At 47.1% G+C, this 18,748-nt stretch overlaps 2 protein-coding genes across 4 annotated transcripts in view; one reads left to right on the top strand and one right to left on the bottom strand.

Moving 5' to 3' along the window:
* Window positions 1-18,748, top strand: part of LOC117811230 (NACHT, LRR and PYD domains-containing protein 3-like) — a 574,987-nt gene that overhangs the window by 241,338 nt on the left and 314,901 nt on the right. Inside the window, 1 exon segment of the mRNA XM_034681392.1 lies at window positions 474-496. Coding sequence (XP_034537283.1) covers window positions 474-496 — 23 coding nt within the window.
* Window positions 1-18,748, bottom strand: part of LOC117811225 (cullin-9) — a 68,756-nt gene that overhangs the window by 32,783 nt on the left and 17,225 nt on the right. For all 3 annotated transcript variants that reach the window (XM_034681385.1, XM_034681384.1, XM_034681383.1), the window contains exons 4-22: window positions 12,598-13,206; window positions 11,863-12,004; window positions 11,579-11,769; window positions 10,325-10,511; window positions 8,884-9,117; window positions 8,585-8,783; window positions 7,431-7,632; window positions 7,063-7,253; window positions 6,792-6,988; window positions 3,931-4,079; window positions 3,652-3,740; window positions 3,452-3,557; window positions 3,058-3,376; window positions 2,741-2,912; window positions 2,389-2,494; window positions 1,537-1,632; window positions 920-1,095; window positions 608-741; window positions 251-436 (exon numbers count right to left, since the gene is read on the bottom strand). In XM_034681385.1, coding sequence (XP_034537276.1) covers window positions 251-436; window positions 608-741; window positions 920-1,095; window positions 1,537-1,632; window positions 2,389-2,494; window positions 2,741-2,912; window positions 3,058-3,376; window positions 3,452-3,557; window positions 3,652-3,740; window positions 3,931-4,079; window positions 6,792-6,988; window positions 7,063-7,253; window positions 7,431-7,632; window positions 8,585-8,783; window positions 8,884-9,117; window positions 10,325-10,511; window positions 11,579-11,769; window positions 11,863-12,004; window positions 12,598-13,206 — 3,685 coding nt within the window. The remainder of the gene's footprint in view (window positions 1-250; window positions 437-607; window positions 742-919; window positions 1,096-1,536; window positions 1,633-2,388; window positions 2,495-2,740; window positions 2,913-3,057; window positions 3,377-3,451; window positions 3,558-3,651; window positions 3,741-3,930; window positions 4,080-6,791; window positions 6,989-7,062; window positions 7,254-7,430; window positions 7,633-8,584; window positions 8,784-8,883; window positions 9,118-10,324; window positions 10,512-11,578; window positions 11,770-11,862; window positions 12,005-12,597; window positions 13,207-18,748) is intronic.

The following is an 18,748-nucleotide window of genomic DNA, read 5'->3' on the forward strand; positions in this document are numbered from 1 at the left end:
TCTGTTTGTGTTTCATGTGAGACAGAGAAGTCTTCTTGCTTTTAGCTACATTGTGGATTAAAGTTGACATTAAAGTCCTGAACCAGAGCTGATCTCTCCACATGGATCATCTGGTAAGGTTTCATAAACTCCAGCGTGTTTAAAGGACTCACTCTGTGATGTTACTCTGGTTGATTGAAGTGTAACAGTGCTGTCACTGATGGAGAGGACGGACTACACCAACAACGTTACGCATGCTGATGACACGTACTTGATTTGACGGGAGGTTTGAGCTCCTCGTTTTCCACTTGACTCGTGTCCACGTGGACCAGCAGGTGCGTGAGGCGTCTCACTCTGGAGTTAAAGATGGCTGCCCGGCTCTTACAGCGGCGGGCTGACTCTGCGTTATCCAGGTACTCACTGAGAAGCCAGGACAGAGGACTGGACGCTGAGGATTCTGGGTAAACAGAGAGAGCATGGAGAAGGCTGTTGAGTGTCAGCTGGAACTACTGTCAGTGTGAGGACCGACTCAAGAAGTCAACCATCACTGAGGACATCTCAGCCGCGTGTGTGTGTGTGTGTCTGTCTGTCTGTCCATCCGTCTGTGTGTCTCTGTGTGTGTGTGTACCTGACAGTGTGATGCTGTGGACGATTGGAGTGATGAGAGCCTCCCAGCAGGTTCGACCAAGAGCTTCAGCTGCCTCAGCATCGGGCAGGAAACGATCTGCGAACATCTGCTCATGTCTCAGAGCGCTGTTCAGTCTGAGAAGACAGACAGACAGACACACACACAGACACAGACACACACACAGACACACACACAGACACACACAGACACACACAGACACACACACACACACACAGGTGTGAATTAGTAATCCGTCTGCAGTGTTTTCATTGAGTATTCAGGTACCTGTATCTGTGTCATTGCTTCACTTACTTGTTAAAGAGCTGCAGCAGCTGCGTCTTGTCCTCCATCACCTCCTGACACCAGGTGTGGGCCTTGGTGCTGTAGAACAGGTAGGTCCGACAGCACAGCTGCTCCTTAAACACGGGCCAGAACGTCGGCTTGGGACCCAGAACCTCAAAACCATGAACCCGGGTATCAATGCCGCCCTGCCAGAGAAGAGAAAGGTGGAGTCAGAAGATAAGAAGTGGGGTCGGAGGATAAGGAGGTTAAGTCAGAAGATAGAGGGGTGTGGTCAGGAGATAAGAAGGTGTGGTCAAAACATAAGAAGGTGTGGTCAGCAGATAAGGAGGTGTGGTCAGAAGATAAAAGGGTGTGGTCAGCAGATACAGGGGTGTGGTCAGAAGATGAGCAGGCGGAGTCTGCAGATAAAGGGGTGTGGTCAGAGAAAATGAGGTGGGTCAGAGGATGAGGAGGCAGAGTAAGATAAGGAGGTGTGGTCAGAAGATGAAAGGGGTGGGGTCAGGCAATGAGGTGGTGGGGTCCAAAGGTAAAGATGTGTGGTCTGAACATAATGAGGTGTGGTCAGAGGATAAGTAGGTGGGATGTTGTTTCAGTAAGCAGAGACGGGATGTAACTCAGATTCTGACCTGCTGGCATCTCTTGACCCTGATCTGGATGATGGACCAGAACCTGGTCATGTTCTCCAGGAGAACCACTCGGCTGGCTGATGGAGCCACATTGACCTGTACGCACACACACACAGACAGACACACACCCACCCACACGCACACCATAAGTAAGAACATGATCATTTGTTTCATAGAACTTTAAAAAATAGGTCTAAACATCAGAAACATGATGAGCACCAGGAAAGATGAAACAATCAGGATCTCAGGTTGATTCTGAATCTGACTGGAGGACACTAGAGGGACACAGAAACTTGGAAGGCTGGTTTTATTGATGTTATGTCAGCTGCATTTGAACAACAGTTTAAGAGATTGGAGATGACAGACTGACGCATGTGTTAAGGAATCTGATGTGTAAAATCTGAACAGATGTTTGAAATGTGAGAGATCCTACACCATGATGAATAATGACAGATTCAACAGTTCCCAAAGTGTGTGGAGCAACGATACGACCCACACAGCACAGTCCACACTCACTGACACTTTGGAGTAAACAATAGTAAGTGTGCTGGCTGTCCTCGGGTGTGAACCCCTGTGTGTGTTTAAGGAGCATCATCAGACCAACATGAATGACATCCAATCTTCAACAATCTGAAAGTTGACATCCATGCAGCAGGAGCAGACGTTTATCATTTCAAACATTTCCTTTAACAGTTTAAAGACAGCTTGATGACAGATTGGAGCATAACAATACACCAGAGAACAAGAAATCAAGAGTTTCATGCCCTACTCAACACATCATTTTGGACATTAGTCTCCTCAGCTGAACAGAACAGAGTGTTTGAGGCATGGCAGCACAAACAGACGACTCACCGTGTTGAGTTCAGTGTTTATGTTGGTTGGCTCGTCTCCACCCAGAACCAGGATCCGGGCCGGCATGTAGCTGGAGTCTTCACTTGCCACAAGGATGGCCAGTTGTCTAAGCACATGCGCGCACACACACGCACATACACACACACACACACACACACACACACACACAGAGTAAGTATTGGACTCTAAATTGCTGTCTTATTTTCAGCTGCAGCTTTTTAACAAACACAGACTGACATCCGTCTGATTTGAACTCCACTGTGATCACATGTTTTCACACTCTATGTTCTACATGTGAAGCAGCGTTAATGATCAGCAGGTGAACAGTGTCTGTTGTATCAGCAGTGTGTACCTGATGATGACTCCTTTGTGCATGTAGATGTTGATGAAGTGCGAGCCGGTGCAGCCGTTGGACTCCCAGTACGTTTTGGGGTTTTTATCGGTCAGTTTGTTGGCTCGGTGGTGATTGGATGAAACCTCCACCTTCTCCCAGCACTTATCCTCCTTCAGCTCCACACTGGAGCCTGAAAGCAGCACCAGGTATACAGGTTATTACACAGCCTTTGACACCTTCTCCATACTCTCACAGAGCAGTGACTCATGTTTGTTTACTCTCTTAAAGACGCCATCACAGACAAATGAACCACACAGGGTTTGGTGCAAACAGACCTTGGCAGAGGTTCCTGAGGAACACGTCGAAGAAGGGAATGTTGATCGGTTGATGGCTGCGACGATGCTCTTCAATCTGCCCCAACACCATCTGGATACATCCTGCGAGGACGCTGGTGGTCATCTTCTTGTAGAGGCTGGCGTATTTCTCACAGTCCGTGATGAGGTCTCGCAGCTCAGTGACCAGCAGCAGGTAGGTGCTGTGTTTGTCCAGCGCTTTGACCAGAGCGTCTTTGGTTCCCAGACGACACATCACCACCGCGTAGTCTTTGTTCAGAGACGCCAGCCGGTGCAGGAAGCGGATAAAATTCTGGACCACCTAAACAACCAATCACAGGAGGTTAACAAACATAAACAGGAGACTGCGTTCTACCTGGTCCTGTTCTGTACTGACCTCTTTGTCATTGATCAAGGCCGTCATGGAGGACAGGCACGGCTCGATGCTCTCGTGCCAGGGCAGCATGTCCTCCTGGTAGTTGTCCAAGAACTTGTTTAAGATCCTGCAGGAACAAACAGCCATTCAGAAAACAACAACAGCAACAACAACAACTGCATTACTGGGGTCAAAGGTCACAGGCTGATGGAGGTCAGTACCTGAGGATGGAGAGCTGGACGGCGCGGTCAGCTCGGTGCTGCTCCATCAGACGGACCAGATCCTGGTAAGTGTCTCGGCTGTGAGTCACCTGAACAAACAACAACAATCATTACATTTACAGCACAAACACCTGCTGGCCCCGCCCCTTTCTGGTGTGTGTGTGTGTGTGTGTGTGTGTGTGTGTGTGTGTGTGTGTGTGTGTGTGTGTGTGTGTGTGTGTGTGTGTGTGTGTGTGTGTGTGTGTGCGCGCGTGCGTGCGTGCGTGCGTGCATGTGTACCTGGCTACGTTTCTCCTCCAGCTGTGAGGCGTCATCACAAAGCAGCTGCTCCAGAGTCTGGATAACTTCTTTGGTGGCCGTCAGCTCCTTCAGACTGACCACCAACATCTGCAGCTCCATGTCCTTAAAGTCCAGCTGCTCTCGGCACTCTGACCACACACACGCACATGCAGACACACGCACACACACAAACACAAACACAAACACACAAGTTTCACATGAGTTTCTAGCTAGTTAAAGTGGAGTTTTTGTGGGGATTGGGTCAAAGATCTGAATGTGGCCATGTGAAGTGTTCTTCAGTAGTCTGTACTGATTCAGGCCTTCATCAGATCCTCCTGACTGTTGATTTTTCTCAACTGTTGTTTTCAAACTATGGAGAAATGTTGCCCTCCCTGCACCTTAAGATGAAACCTGTGATGCTGACTAAAGCGTCCGTGCACGGCATGTGCAGCAGGAACACAAACGTTGAGGTGAAAATGAAAACGAGGTGAGGATCAGATAAATCTCAGGGCTCTTTTCTAATGACTCCATTCTGCTGCTGCAGCCCTGGCCAGTGCATCAGTTAATCCACAGAGCACACGTAGAGGGTAACATGCACCCCAAACTGCCCTGCAGAACAAACTGCATCTCTGTGCTGGTTCCAGTGTTGTAGTTAAGTCACCAAACCTCAAGTCCGAGTTAGGGCTGAACGATTAATCGATTTCAAACAGACATTGCGATGTAATAGAATGCAATTATCAAATTGCAAAGGCTGCGATTAAAAAAAAAAAAAGTTTCTTGTACACAGACGCAGCCTTACGTGACATGCATGCAGTAGATGGCCGTAATGCATCTTTCAGCTGGTTTGCCGACGGCCAAAAATCTCAGAAGAACGAGACACGTGCGAGCGGGGGATGAAGAAAACAACTTCAGACACGCTCAGTTTGGATTTGTTATTTTGTTAAAAATGGCCTCAGCAGAAGAACCGATCATATTGAGGCATAAAAGATAATCAACACACTGAATATCAACATGTGGCTTATGAATAATCTCCACAGACACAGAGTCAGTGAAGACCCAGACAACATGTGGATTTACTGCAACAGGACAACTGAACAGAATCATATTTCAGACTCACAGTGTCCACTTTTCTGTCTACTCGTTCTTATTGAGAAAAAAGAGCATGTTTACGTGGTCAGGTGTCAGCCAGGAGCGTAACCGGGTCAGTCCGGCAGCGGAGAAAAAAAAGAGACCTGTCACTCAGCCGCAGCCCCCAGCTGAGCGTCTCCTCTGTGTGCAGTCAGCTGGTTCAAATCCAAACATGCTTTAAACCTAAAACACTTGTTTGGCAGACTGCAAGTCAAAGTATTTAGTAAGTTTACAACTGTAATTGAAGTAGATAAATAAACCGTCTTTCATATTAATGCTTCATTTGCCTTTATCTTAACAGAAGTCTAGCCTATGAGAAAGAACAGTTTGTGTATAATAAATCTGATATTGTTTATTATAATACAGATTGATTTATTACTTGTGTTTGTTGAAAAATACATGAGAAGAGGACCTTGAAAAAAATAATCGCATATTAAATCGCAATTGCAATATTAAGGAAAATAATCGCAATTAGATTATTTTCCAAAATCGTTCAGCCCTAGTCCGAGTCCAGTCCAAGTCACCAAAGAAAAATCAGAGTCAAGCCCTCATTATGAGTCCATGAGTCCACATTTCTTTCATTAACATTAGTGTTGGAGCTAATGTTGGAGCAGAAGGCGTTAGAGCAGGAGGACACTACAGATTGTTTAATGAGAAACCTTTTGTGTTTAATAAGACTTCAGAGAAACTGCAGTTTTTCATGGACATCTGATCCTGTACGATCCGCTCTCCCGCTGCGCTGTGGCCGGTTAGATTTTCAGTTTTGATTAAAATAAATTGACGAGGTCTAACTGCCACTGCAATGATTTTTAATGAAATCCGGCCGGTGTGTGTGTAGATTAATTTATGAATGAAGTCCCAGCGCTGTGTGTCGTGTGTTAATGTGCACAGTGCTTCTGTTGATGAGGGGATGCGCTCAGAGATTCTGCTGCACTGGGATCACTACTGGTGTCCAATAAACTCATCCCTAACTCTATTAATCAGAATTTAACTAACCAATCAACTCAGACCACATGGTTTAGTTACTTTAGTCACTAATAATACCGTTAGCATGCTAACACAGTGAAGTGATGAACGGTCTCAGTAACTTTAGCATCTCTCTTCTCTGGGTTCATCCTGTACAGATGTCTGTTAAAGTTTGAGCTGGTCTCTTTCCTTGATGGGTCTCTTAAATCTCCAACATGTTGCTCTGCTCTCGCTGCATTTACTGTGAAATCTCTGAAAGAAAAATGAACGGCTGGTAGCGTCTCTTAATCCTGGCAGGCGTCACATGAACGCACATGCAGGTGAACGCTCGTGCCGGCCCTCGCTCTGAACGGAATACATTTTATGAAACATACAAAATCTGACATGAACATTTAAACAGTCTGGATCAATATATAAACCCGAGTCCTCCCCTGAGTCCTGATGCAGTCAATGCTCGAGTCTGAGTCCAAGTCAGTCATCAGTGCTCAAGTCCAAGTCGAGTCACGAGTCCTGGACTCAAGTACTACGACACTGTCTGTTTGAGCCATTCTGAATCCACTGGAAAAAAGTGTCTCCTTAATGTGTAAATGAACAAAAACGTCTAAACCATAAACACCAGGGCTCTCAGCATCAAACAGTCAGAGTGACGTTTTATCATCCACTGAGAGTCGGTGGTCACTCTGCTGCTGCACTGTTGAACAGGACTTTATGGATCAGATCCAGATCCCTGCACTGGATCCTGTTCCTGCTCACAGTGCTCAGGTTACCTTTGCTCTCCAGCTTGTGCACCATGGAGATGTGGTTGAGGGCGATGATGGCCAGCATGGTCTCAGCTCTGGACAGATTCAGACACTTCTTCAGAACCGATGTGACATCACAGGCCACAAGCTGCTCAGCCAGGCTCTTGTGGTTTGAGATGAGCATGATGATGACCAGCAGGCCGTTTCGCACCGACAACATGCAGCTGTAGAGAAATCAATGATCAGCATCAGAATGTCAGAGAAGGCAGGAAAGCCTGAACCTCAAGTACCCGCTTACCCTTTAGTCTTGAGCATGAGATCGATGGCAGCGGGGATAGCTCCCAGGAGGCCTTTGGAGCCTTCAGGCGTGGCCGAGCCAATGCTGGCGAAGATCTCTAACATCATCTGAGTGCCGGACTCAGAGAGAGGGAGGCTGCTGCCCATGCTGCGCAGGTCATGCTTACTGGCTCCAGTGATCACCTTAAGAGTCTGTGAAGACAACGAGAGGTAAGAGCACAGATCACAGGGCACTTTAAGAAAACAACACCTGGTCTAAACAGAGACTTTGTGTGTCATCATGATGATGTTTTCTGAGTGTAGTGGTCAGACTCCCAGTCTTCAGTAGATCCGTGTAGATTTAAGTGTCACGTGTGGTTTGTTGCTTACAGCGAGCGCCAGCTGCTGGACCTGTGTGACGCTGGAGAACTCCTGCATGCAGGACAGGACACCCATGACCCCTCCCTCAGAGGCGAAGGAGACCCTCCACTCGTATTTGAGCATGATGAGGTGCGTGAGTCTCAGCGTGCTGATCACCAGGTCTCTAGAGGACGAGGACAGCAGCTCCACCAGCAGCTTCAGCACCTTGTCCCTGTCAGAGACACAAACACAGTCATGACTGGAGGGGGAAACTTAATGTTTGAAATGTTCCTTTATTTTCTATTAATTTCAAACATATTAGTGTCCAAACTACAGACGGTCTCATGCAAAGTCTAAAGTGACAGGCGTAGAGAAAAGTCTGTTTGTGCTGTTAAAGAACATACAGGCTGAAGAGTTCACTGAATAAAGACTCAAACAAATCACTAAATCTAACACAGAGATATCACAAACATTAAATCCATTAAGAGGTCCGCTCTGCATCTTTATCTAAAGGTAAAGCTATAAAGGTTCAGTAAATATTAAACCAGAAGAAACGATCGTTTTGTAACTAAAGGCTGATCATCATCTGATCTGAATAACACATGGAGAGTGAGCTGATATGAACTGACTCTCTGATACAATGAAAACAGATATTTAACTATGAACCCTCAAACACGCAGGTCCATACTCTGTAACTTCTTAAAGCCTCTGGAAATGTAAATGGAATATTTAAAGTTCATATAGAATATCAAACTGTAATGTGTAATCAAGCTTTAACAAAAATCTGAGTGAAAATAAACATCCTCAACTCTGAAAAAACTCTGTTCAAAAACAGCTTCTTTTACAGGTCAGAGCATTTCTCAGGACTGTGTGGGCGTGGCCTAACTCTTTGATTGACAGGTCAAGAGAGAGTTCACAGCCTGCATGTTTGAGCCGTCTGACTCTGAATCTAAAGACATCAAAACACCAGAATCTGAAAATGATTCATTTCCAATGGTCTCTGAGTGCTGAGTCACAAAATACTTCAGAATCAGGACTTCTATCATTTATTAGTTTTGTCACTCCGTAGAGTCTGGGGCAACAGGACCATGGGACGCCCGGAGCAGCGGAGGCTGAAGTGTAAACTAAACTCAGCTACCTGAGGCTCTGGGTACTTCCTGGAGCACTCTGCAGTGGGTCCTTACCGTACGGTCTGAGCGGAGTCACTTCTCATGGAGTTTTTCTCCTGGCCCCCCTTCTCCTCCAGCAGCCTGGTTATGAAGAGGACAGCTGCCAGCTGATGGGCCTGGTCTGAGCCAGACCCTCCCTTCTTCAGGATGTCCACCACCTCCCCCAGCTTCTCCAGCATGGTCTTCTTCCCCTGGACCCGCGGGTTGTTAAACACTGCAGAGAGGACAAGACAGCAGCTGTAACACCGGGAGCTGTATCTGGTCTGACACAGACCGGCCTCCTTCCTGCTGATCTCTGGACGCCCGTCTCTCACCTTTCATCTTGTCCTCCAGGTCTTCGGGGTATTTGCTGTCATCCTCTGAGGGCAGCTCGCTCTCTGCTTCTGGGCTGCCACAGCCCGAGTCAGCAGGAAGCTCCTTCTTTGCCTTCTTAGAGACAGAGCCCATCGCTGAGGAAGAGGAGACTGAGGCTGAGGATGAAGAGGAGGAGCTCGGTCCTCCTCCTCCTCCCCCTCCTCCGAGGCCGGACGAGCCCAGAGAGCTCTCAGCTGAAAAAGAAAGCAGAGTGAGAGTGAGAGTGAGAGTCAGAGTCAGAGTGAGAGTCAGAGTCAGAGTGAGAGTCAGAGTCAGAGTGAGAGTCAGAGTGAGAGTCAGAGTCAGAGTGAGAGTCAGAGTGAGAGTCAGAGTCAGAGTGAGAGTCAGAGTGAGAGTGAGAGTCAGAGTGAGAGTCAGAGTCAGAGTGAGAGTCAGAGTGAGAGTCAGAGTCAGAGTCAGAGTGTGAGTCAGAGTGAGAGTCAGAGTGAGAGTCAGAGTCAGAGTCAGAGTGAGAGTCAGAGTGAGAGTCAGAGTCAGAGTGAGAGTCAGAGTGAGAGTCAGAGTGAGAGTCAGAGTGAGAGTGAGAGTCAGAGTCAGAGTGAGAGTCAGAGTCAGAGTGAGAGTCAGAGTGAGAGTCAGAGTGAGAGTCAGAGTGAGAGTCAGAGTGAGAGTCAGAGTCAGAGTGAGAGTGAGAGTCAGAGTGAGAGTCAGAGTGAGAGTCAGAGTCAGAGCGAGAGTCAGAGTCAGAGTGAGAGTGAGAGTGAGAGCCAGAGTGAGAGTCAGAGTGAGAGTCAGAGTGAGAGTCAGAGTCTGAGTGAGAGTCTGAGTGACAGTCAGAGTCAGAGTGAGAGTCAGAGTGAGAGTCAGAGGGAAAGTCAGAGTGAGAGTCAGAGCGAGAGTGAGAGTCAGAGCGAGAGTGGGAGTCAGAGTAAGAGTGAGAGTCAGAACGAGAGTGGACTCAGGGTAAGAGTGAGAGTGGGAGTCAGAGTCAGTGTGAGAGTCAGAGCGAGAGTGGGAGTCAGAGTAAGAGTGAGAGTCAGAGTGAGAGTCAGAGCGAGAGTCAGAGCGAGAGTGGGAGTCAGAGTAAGAGTGAGAGTCAGAGTGAGAGTCAGAGTGAGAGTCACAGTCAGAGTCAGAGTCAGAGTCAGAGTCAGAATCAGAATCAGAATCAGAGTGAGAGTCAGAGTCAGAGCGCGAGTCAGAGTGAGAGTCAGAGTGAGAGTCAGAGTCAGAGTCAGAGTCAGAGTCAGAGTCAGAGTCAGAGTCAGAATCAGAATCAGAATCAGAATGAGAGTCAGAGTCAGAGTGAGAGTCAGAGTGAGAGCGCGAGTCAGAATGAGAGTCAGAGTCAGAGTCAGAGTCAGAATGAGAGTCAGAGCGAGAGTCAGAGTCAGTGCGAGTCCGGTTGCTTCACTGATACTGAGAGGTTTGGTTCCTTACCCAGCAGCTCTTCGTCCTCCAGACTCCCTCCTCCTCTCCTCAGGTAGTGTTTGCAGAAGGTGTGAGAGCACAGCAGGTCGCTCAGACACGACGACGGCAGCTTCTGCTTCAGGTAGTGCAGCAGTTTCTTCGCCACATCTCCGGGGACGCTCAGACCAATCAGAGACCAGTCGTCCAGCTCCGCCTCCTGGAAGGGCAGACCAGACCAGACAGAAAGAGAGATGGACCAGAGACAAAGTGAGAGACAGACAGACATATGTAACAATAATTCATACTGACATTGTTTAATCAATAATAATAATGAATATGAGTTCAGGACTGAAGACTCTTCAAACAGTTACTCACTCTGAGGAAACTGAGTCCTGTTTTTAAGACCTTTACAAGACTCTAAAGTGGGGGCTAATGTATGAGGGACTTTTACCTGAGACCAAAACAACATTTTTAATTCATCCTCATCACTTCTTCTTCTTCTTCTGCTAGTTAATAGCAGTTTCCTTTCCCCCAATGATGTCATTAGTGCCACAGAGTCGTGACGTGTAACACAAGACTTCCCCCAGATCTATATCCGGTCCGTCTCTGGTCCGCTGCGGTCCGGCTCCGTGCTCTCTCATCTGTCAACACCTACCGGTTGCGTTTTCAGAACGCAACACGGAAAGTTTTATTCTGAAAATTAACCGGATGTTTTCATTTTGTTTTGGTGAAACCTGACTTCCTGTCCCGCTCCATCTGCTCTGTTGAGATTGATGCGTCGTGCTCCGGCATCCGGCAAAAATAGAAGTCTTGTGTATCTGATCCAGAGGACTCTGACCTGCCGGATCAGAGACACAGCTGGAATGCAGCGGAACGGATCCAGTGGAAGTTAAATCATTGACTAGAAGAGAAACCTATCAGATCCGGTGCTGTGATGGATCAGAGACGGACCGGACACGGATCTGGTGGAATTTGGCCGTTAGTCAAATTGGCAGGAAGTCTACATAGAGCCCCGGTATATCAATAATGGAATCACACAGCTCAGGACTACCAGATCAATACTTTGTTTTACCTGTGTTCAAATATTTCATCTGCAAAACAAACAAGGCTGCTACAAATGAAAACTGACTTCAAGTCATGGTTGAAGAACGAAAACTTACAATGATGAACGGTCTACAAAGAATGTTAGTGTCAAAATCTAAAGTGAAGCCAAAATGATAAGGTCTGAGGAGGACTCATGGGGATGGAGATACTGGTCTGCCTCTGGCTTCCTGTGTTCCTTACCTGGTCGTCCAGGCTCTGCAGCAGGATGCTGTTGACCTCCTGCTGCTGCTTCAGCTCCAGTTTCTTAATGAAGAAGAGGATCTCCCACCACTCCGCCCGACTCAGAGCCATGTGGTCCATCTGGAGACCCTCCGACAGGTACGGCAGGGAGTACAAACCTCCGGGGGGCTTGGAGAAGAAGGTCTGACTCACTGAGGGAGCACAGAGAGATGTTTGTATACATTGCTGAGGTCACACAGACGGGCAAACTAACTACATTCAAGGTGTCTGTCCGGATATTGTACCTGCAGTGAGTTTGAGGGTCTCCGTCAGGGTGGAGGCCTTCTCCTGAGTCTCCTTCTCAGATTGACTGCTGCTGCCGCTCCCCAGGATCTCCACCATGTGCCAGTGAACCCAGTAAGTCCTGCACAGGGCGTTCCAGTACACCTGAATAGCATGGACAGACAGGGGTATTATGATGAAAACCACGTTATCTACAGTCTGATTTTCATAATAACATATAGCTCTGGTGGGAGGTGGACTCTCACAGTCCTGCAGGATCACACTCCTGCACTGTTACTCTGTCAAACGTCAGTACCAGATCTGGACATAGTATCTTTAAACCATGGTCAGTTCCTGGTCTGTAAGTGAAAACCTTCAGACTCCCTGGACCAGGTTTCATGTCTCACTGATATCTGATCTAGCTCCAACACGGACTCCAACAAGAGCTGTTGTTGGATGTGTTAATGGAGCCGCAGAAACATGTGTAGGAACAGTCAGTGCCAATCAGCCTGACAGGACAGCAGGATACAGACAGAGCCAGACCCTTAGCTTTATCAATGCAGACCTCCCTGCAGCCAGCAGGGGGCGCTGTACGGCTGAAACAGCCCTGAAGACTCTGACAAGCAGCTCTCAGAGCAGAGCATCCTTGTACTCATGTTCTGTTTCTGTATTTGTTTTGATCCCTGTCTTCTTCACGCCGTCCCTGATCCTGTACAAACTAACTCTGAAGACAGACTTCAGACACTCTGTGGACTCACCTGAACAGGCGGCGAGCCATCGTTGCTGTAGCGAAACTCTCCTTCGTCTCCGGCGCTCACTTCCTCGTAGTCTTCCAGCATACGGACCATCATGCCGCTCTTCAGGTTATCCTGGACGTACTCCACGTAGGCGGAGCGGCTGGCGAAGTCAGAGCGTGTTTTGTACCCGTTCCCTGTCTTCTTCTTTGGTTGCGTAACGACGGGAGCGGCGGCTACAGTGGAGGTGCTGGTGATAATGACAGGTGAGGCGCAGAAGCGAGGCTGAAAGATGGATCTGAGGACGGGGCGGGAATCCTCTCCCTGCTCCTCCACCGAGATCCCGCCTGCACCTGGGCGATGGACGGAGCTGTCCAGGGGCTGCCGGTTCCGGTCCCAGCCCATAACGCGGACCAGCTCAGATATCAGGTTTGCCATGGCCATGGTGAAGTCAAACTCTCGCTGGATGCGCAGGTGATCCGTCTGGTGGGCAGTGCTGGAGGAGGAGGCAGGGGAGGGGCTAGCATCCTGTCTGTCAGAGTTAGACTCCGCCCCCGCTGTGTTGAGCTTGTCCATCAGAGACGTGACGCACAGGTAACGCTTCACCAGAGAGAACAGCAGCTTCCCTGGAATCTAACATGAGCAGAGGAAACTCAGATTAAAACATACACAAACAAACTGAGCATGCTCAGACTTATTCCATACCACAGAAGAAGAAGAAGGAATCTGCATCCTGCTTCATCCTGACTGTCTTAGACCTGAGCAGAACAACTAAGGGTTTCTACCTTGTGGATTTCAAAGTGGGCTGAAGTATTATGGGATGTTCTCTTCTTTTTAAAAAAATGTTTTTCACCTGCAGTTTCTATGGAAACAAATAGAATCACTGAAATCTTTCATCGGACTTATTTTGTTTGAAAATGAAAGAGATCTAGCTGAAAAGATATTTTAAGAAATTCTCCATGTGAAGCCTCAAAATATTTTCAAGCAGCATCAAGTCAGTGATGTCACACTGACTCCTAATAACAGGGATTCAGCCCTTACATCTGTTCCTGCATCCTCTCACTGAGGTTGAGTTGGTGTGATAAACTGAGGGTTGTGTTCGGGTTGTGTTTTGTTTGTCAGTTGACCTGGATTGTTTAGATCCGGGTGCACCAACCCCTTAAAGCTGGGGTTGGCAGTCTCGGAAAACTAGCATGAATTTGAATGTAGCATGTCCTCATGACTCCATCTAACCCCTCCCCACCCCCCTTGGAACTCCTCCAAAACTCCAAAACTGCTGTTAGTACTCACCACTGTCATGCTAGCATTATCCAGTCAAATAATAACTACATATCACCACAGCATACGGATGTGAGAAACATTTGTATGACGTGTATTTATTTTTTAAAGTTTGACTGCTCCCCCATTCAAATGAATATACTGCAGCCAGCCACCAGGGGGCAGTCACTGCTGAAAGCCTAACCACCAAGGCCGTGCCCGGCACGCTTGGTCAGAGCCCCCGTGGTTAGAGCTTTTTAGACTCTGATCCGGACTACAGTCCTGAGCAAAGCACCTCATCAGGTCAGAGGGGACAGTCCCGAGGTTGAGTGAGAGGGGCAGTCAGTAGAGTCAGGGGAAGCAGAGGCAGGGGACGGGGACTCAGAGTACACGCTGGGGAAATGTACGCGCAGGAGGCGGGCAGAACAGCAGGACGGGATTTGATTGGTTTAAAATTTTGGCACCCAAAAAACGGTGATTGGTTGGTGTTTTCCCAGATTTACTCCGGCTGTAGATAGCAGCTTTTCTTCGCTCTTTTTTAAGAACACATTATGTATTGATTACCATCAGGACATAAAGATCATTTTAACCAGTAGAACAAGAAGTGTATCTAAATCTGTTTACCAACCCCTGCTTTCAGGTAGGGATGTCAGGATTAACCGGTTTCACTTTTAACCGCGCTTAAAAGTGGTTCATCTAATCATGAACGCTCCGCTACACCGAGTTTTTCTAATGTCTCTGTCAAAAAGGGGCCGGTACATGATGTTCGGCGCAACTTGTAAATGAAAAATGAGTCTTCACATGTGGACTGTCTTCTTCACATGTGGACTGTCTTCTTCACATGTGGACTGTCTTCTTCACGTGTGGACTGTCTTCTTCACATGTGGACTGTCTTCTTCACATGTGGACTGTCTTCTTCACGTGTGGACTGTCTTCTTCACGTGTGGACTGTCTTCTTCACATGTGGACTGTCTTCTTCACATGTGGACTGTCTTCTTCACATGTGGACTGTCTTCTTCTCATGTGGACTGGACTGTCTTCTTCACATGTGGACTGTCTTCTTCACATGTGGACTGTCTTCTTCACATGTGGACTGGCCTCTTCACATGTGGACTGGCCTCTTCACATGTGGACTGTCTTCTTCACATGTGGACTGGCCTCTTCACATGTGGACTGGCCTCTTCACATGTGGACTGTCTTCTTCACATGTGGACTGTCTTCTTCACATGTGGACTGTCTTCTTCACATGTGGACTGTCTTCTTCACATGTGGACTGGCCTCTTAACGTGTGGACTGGCCTCTTCACATGTGGACTGGCCTCTTCACATGTGGACTGTCTTCTTCACATGTGGACTGGCCTCTTCACATGTGGACTGGCCTCTTAACATGTGGACTGTCTTCTTCACATGTGGACTGTCTTCTTCACATGTGGACTGTCTTCTTCACATGTGGACTGTCTTCTTCACATGTGGACTGGCCTCTTAACATGTGGACTGTCTTCTTCACATGTGGACTGTCTTCTTCACTTGTGGACTGTCTTCTTCACATGTGGACTGGCCTCTTCACATGTGGACTGGCCTCTTCACATGTGGACTGGCCTCTTCACATGTGGACTGTCTTCTTCACATGTGGACTGTCTTCTTCCCATGTGGACTGGCCTCTTCACATGTGGACTCTCTTCTTCACGTGTGGACTGTCTTCTTCACATGTGGACTGGCCTCTTCACATGTGGACTTGCCTCTTAACATGTGGACTGTCTTCTTCACATGTGGACTGTCTTCTTCACGTGTGGACTGTCTTCTTCACATGTGGACTGTCTTCTTCACATGTGGACTGTCTTCTTCACGTGTGGACTGTCTTCTTCTCATGTGGACTGGACTGTCTTCTTCACATGTGGACTGTCTTCTTCACGTGTGGACTGTCTTCTTCACGTGTGGACGGTCTTCTTCACGTGTGGACTGTCTTCTTCACGTGTGGACTGTCTTCTTCACGTGTGGACTGTCTTCTTCACATGTGGACTGTCTTCTTCACATGTGGACTGTCTTCACATGTCTTCTTCACATGTGGACTGTCTTCTTCACGTGTGGACTGTCTTCTTCACATGTGGACTGTCTTCTTCACATGTGGACTGTCTTCTTCTCATTTCGACTGGACTGTATTCTTCACATGTGGACTGTCTTCTTCACGTGTGGACTGTCTTCTTCACGTGTGGACTGTCTTCTTCACGTGTGGACTGTCTTCTTCACGTGTGGACTGTCTTCTTCACATGTGGACTGTCTTCTTCACATGTGGACTGTCTTCTTCACATGTGGACTGTCTTCTCATGTGGACTGGACTGTCTTCTTCTCGTGTGGACTGTCTTCTTCACGTATGGACTGTCTTCTTCACGTGTGGACTGTCTTCTTCACGTGTGGACTGTCTTCTTCACGTGTGGACTGTCTTCTTCACGTGTGGACTGTCTTCTTCACGTGTGGACTGTCTTCTTCACATGTGGACTGTCTTCTTCACGTGTGGACTGTCTTCTTCACATGTGGACTGTCTTCTTCACGTGTGGACTGTCTTCTTCACGTGTGGACTGTCTTCTTCACGTGTGGACTGTCTTCTTCACGTGTGGACTGTCTTCTTCACGTGGTGACTGTCTTCTTCACGTGTGGATTGTCTTCTTCACGTGTGGACTGTCTTCTTCACGTGTGGACTGTCTTCTTCACATGTGGACTGTCTTCTTCACATGTCTTCTTCACATGTGGACTGTCTTCTTCACGTGTGGACTGTCTTCTTCACGTGTGGACTGTCTTCTTCACGTGTGGAGTGTCTTCTTCACATGTGGACTGTCTTCACATGTCTTCTTCACGTGTGGACTGTCTTCTTCACGTGTGGACTGTCTTCTTCACGTGTGGACTGTCTTCTTCACGTGGTGACTGTCTTCTTCACGTGTGGATTGTCTTCTTCACGTGTGGACTGTCTTCTTCACGTGGTGACTGTCTTCTTCACGTGTGGATTGTCTTCTTCACGTGTGGACTGTCTTCTTCACGTGTGGACTGTCTTCTTCACGTGTGGATTGTCTTCTTCACGTGTGGATTGTCTTCTTCACGTGTGGACTGTCTTCTTCACGTGTGGACTGTCTTCTTCACGTGTGGACTGTCTTCTTCACATGTGGACTGTCTTCACGTGTGGACTGTCTTCTTCACATGTGGACTGTCTTCTTCACGTGTGGACTGTCTTCACGTGTGGACTGTCTTCTTCACATGTGGACTGTGTTCTTCACATGTGGACTGTCGTCTTCACATGTGGACTGTCTTCTTCACGTGTGGACTGTCTTCTTCATATGTGGACTGTCTTCTTCACGTGTGGACTGTCTTCTTCACGTGTGGACTGTCTTCTTCTCATGTGGACTGTCTTCTTCACATGTGGACTGTGTTCTTCACATGTGGACTGTCTTCTTCACATGTGGACTGTCTTCTTCACATGTGGACTGTCTTCTTCATATGTGGACTGTCTTCTTCACATGTGGACTGTCTTCTTCACGTGTGGACTGTCTTCTTCACATGTGGACTGTGTTCTTCACATGTGGACTGTCTTCTTCACATGTGGACTGTCTTCTTCACATGTGGACTGTCTTCTTTACATGTGGACTGTCTTCTTCACATGTGGACTGTCTTCTTTACATGTGGACTGTCTTCTTCACATGTGGACTGTCTTCTTCACATGTGGACTGTCTTCTTCACATGTGGACTGCATTCTTCATATGTGGACTGTCTTCTTCACATGTGGACTGTCTTCTTCACATGTGAACTGTCTTCTTCACATGTGGACTGTCTTCTTCACATGTGGACTGTCTTCTTCATATGTGGACTGTCTTCTTCACATGTGGACTGTCTTCTTCACATGTGGACTGTCTTCTTCACATGTGGACTGTCTTCTTCACATGTGGACTGTCTTCTTCACATGTGGACTGTCTTCTTCACATGTGGACTGCATTCTTCATATGTGGACTGTCTTCTTCACATGTGGACTGTCTTCTTCACATGTGGACTGTCTTCTTCACATGTGGACTGTCTTGTGTTTTTGACAAATAACCTGTCAGGCCTAAGACCCTACATTGACAGTGAACTTAAAGAGCCAGACAGTCAGTGACACTGGGGTAAAATGCAGTTTTTCCTCTTTTTTTATACAAGCGCCAAGAATGTAAGTGGACTACTTTTTCATTTTTAACTTTAACTTCAATTAATGTTAATATTTGCTTGAATCACTGATTGAAGCCTGCCTATATTAGGGACAAGAGTCGGGACCTTTAATTGCTCTCACAAGTCTTGTTCAGCACTCACTCATTACACACAGAGAGGGGAGGGGAGCGAGCGAGAGGTCTACAGTCTTCAAAGTGTTACGGTATAGACCATTAGGTCATTCACTTGTTTTGTAATGTGTAGGTATGTTAAATCTGAAATCTCCTTGTATTAGTTTGTCCACCTATTATTGACATAATGCGCAAATATAGATATTGGAATGGTTCGAACCTCTGGGTTTTTTAGAGTGAATATTCGATTGTCATTTTGGAGCAATTTTGACAGCCCTATAAGATAATAAAAAGAATCATTTGTATTGAGCCAAATATTGACTGAGGCAGACACACAGAGGGGAGGGCTCATAATAACAGGCTTCAGTCAGGTCATGTAAACAGCTTGTCATATTAGTAACTGTTTCAGACCTGTGAATGGTATTGAAAGAGACAAACGTCTATAATGAATAAAATCACTAAACATTTTTCAAACTAGAATAAACTATTATGTTAAAATCTGATTATTCATAATTCTGTAAATGAGAGTACAGTTTAGCTGAACTTCAAACTTCCCTTTGTCTTTATGAGCATCAGACTAACATGTGAATGATGACACTTCAAATCTTCTAGAATATGAAATTA

Source organism: Notolabrus celidotus, chromosome 4 (assembly GCF_009762535.1).
Source record: "Notolabrus celidotus isolate fNotCel1 chromosome 4, fNotCel1.pri, whole genome shotgun sequence".
Lineage (NCBI taxonomy): Eukaryota > Metazoa > Chordata > Actinopteri > Labriformes > Labridae > Notolabrus > Notolabrus celidotus.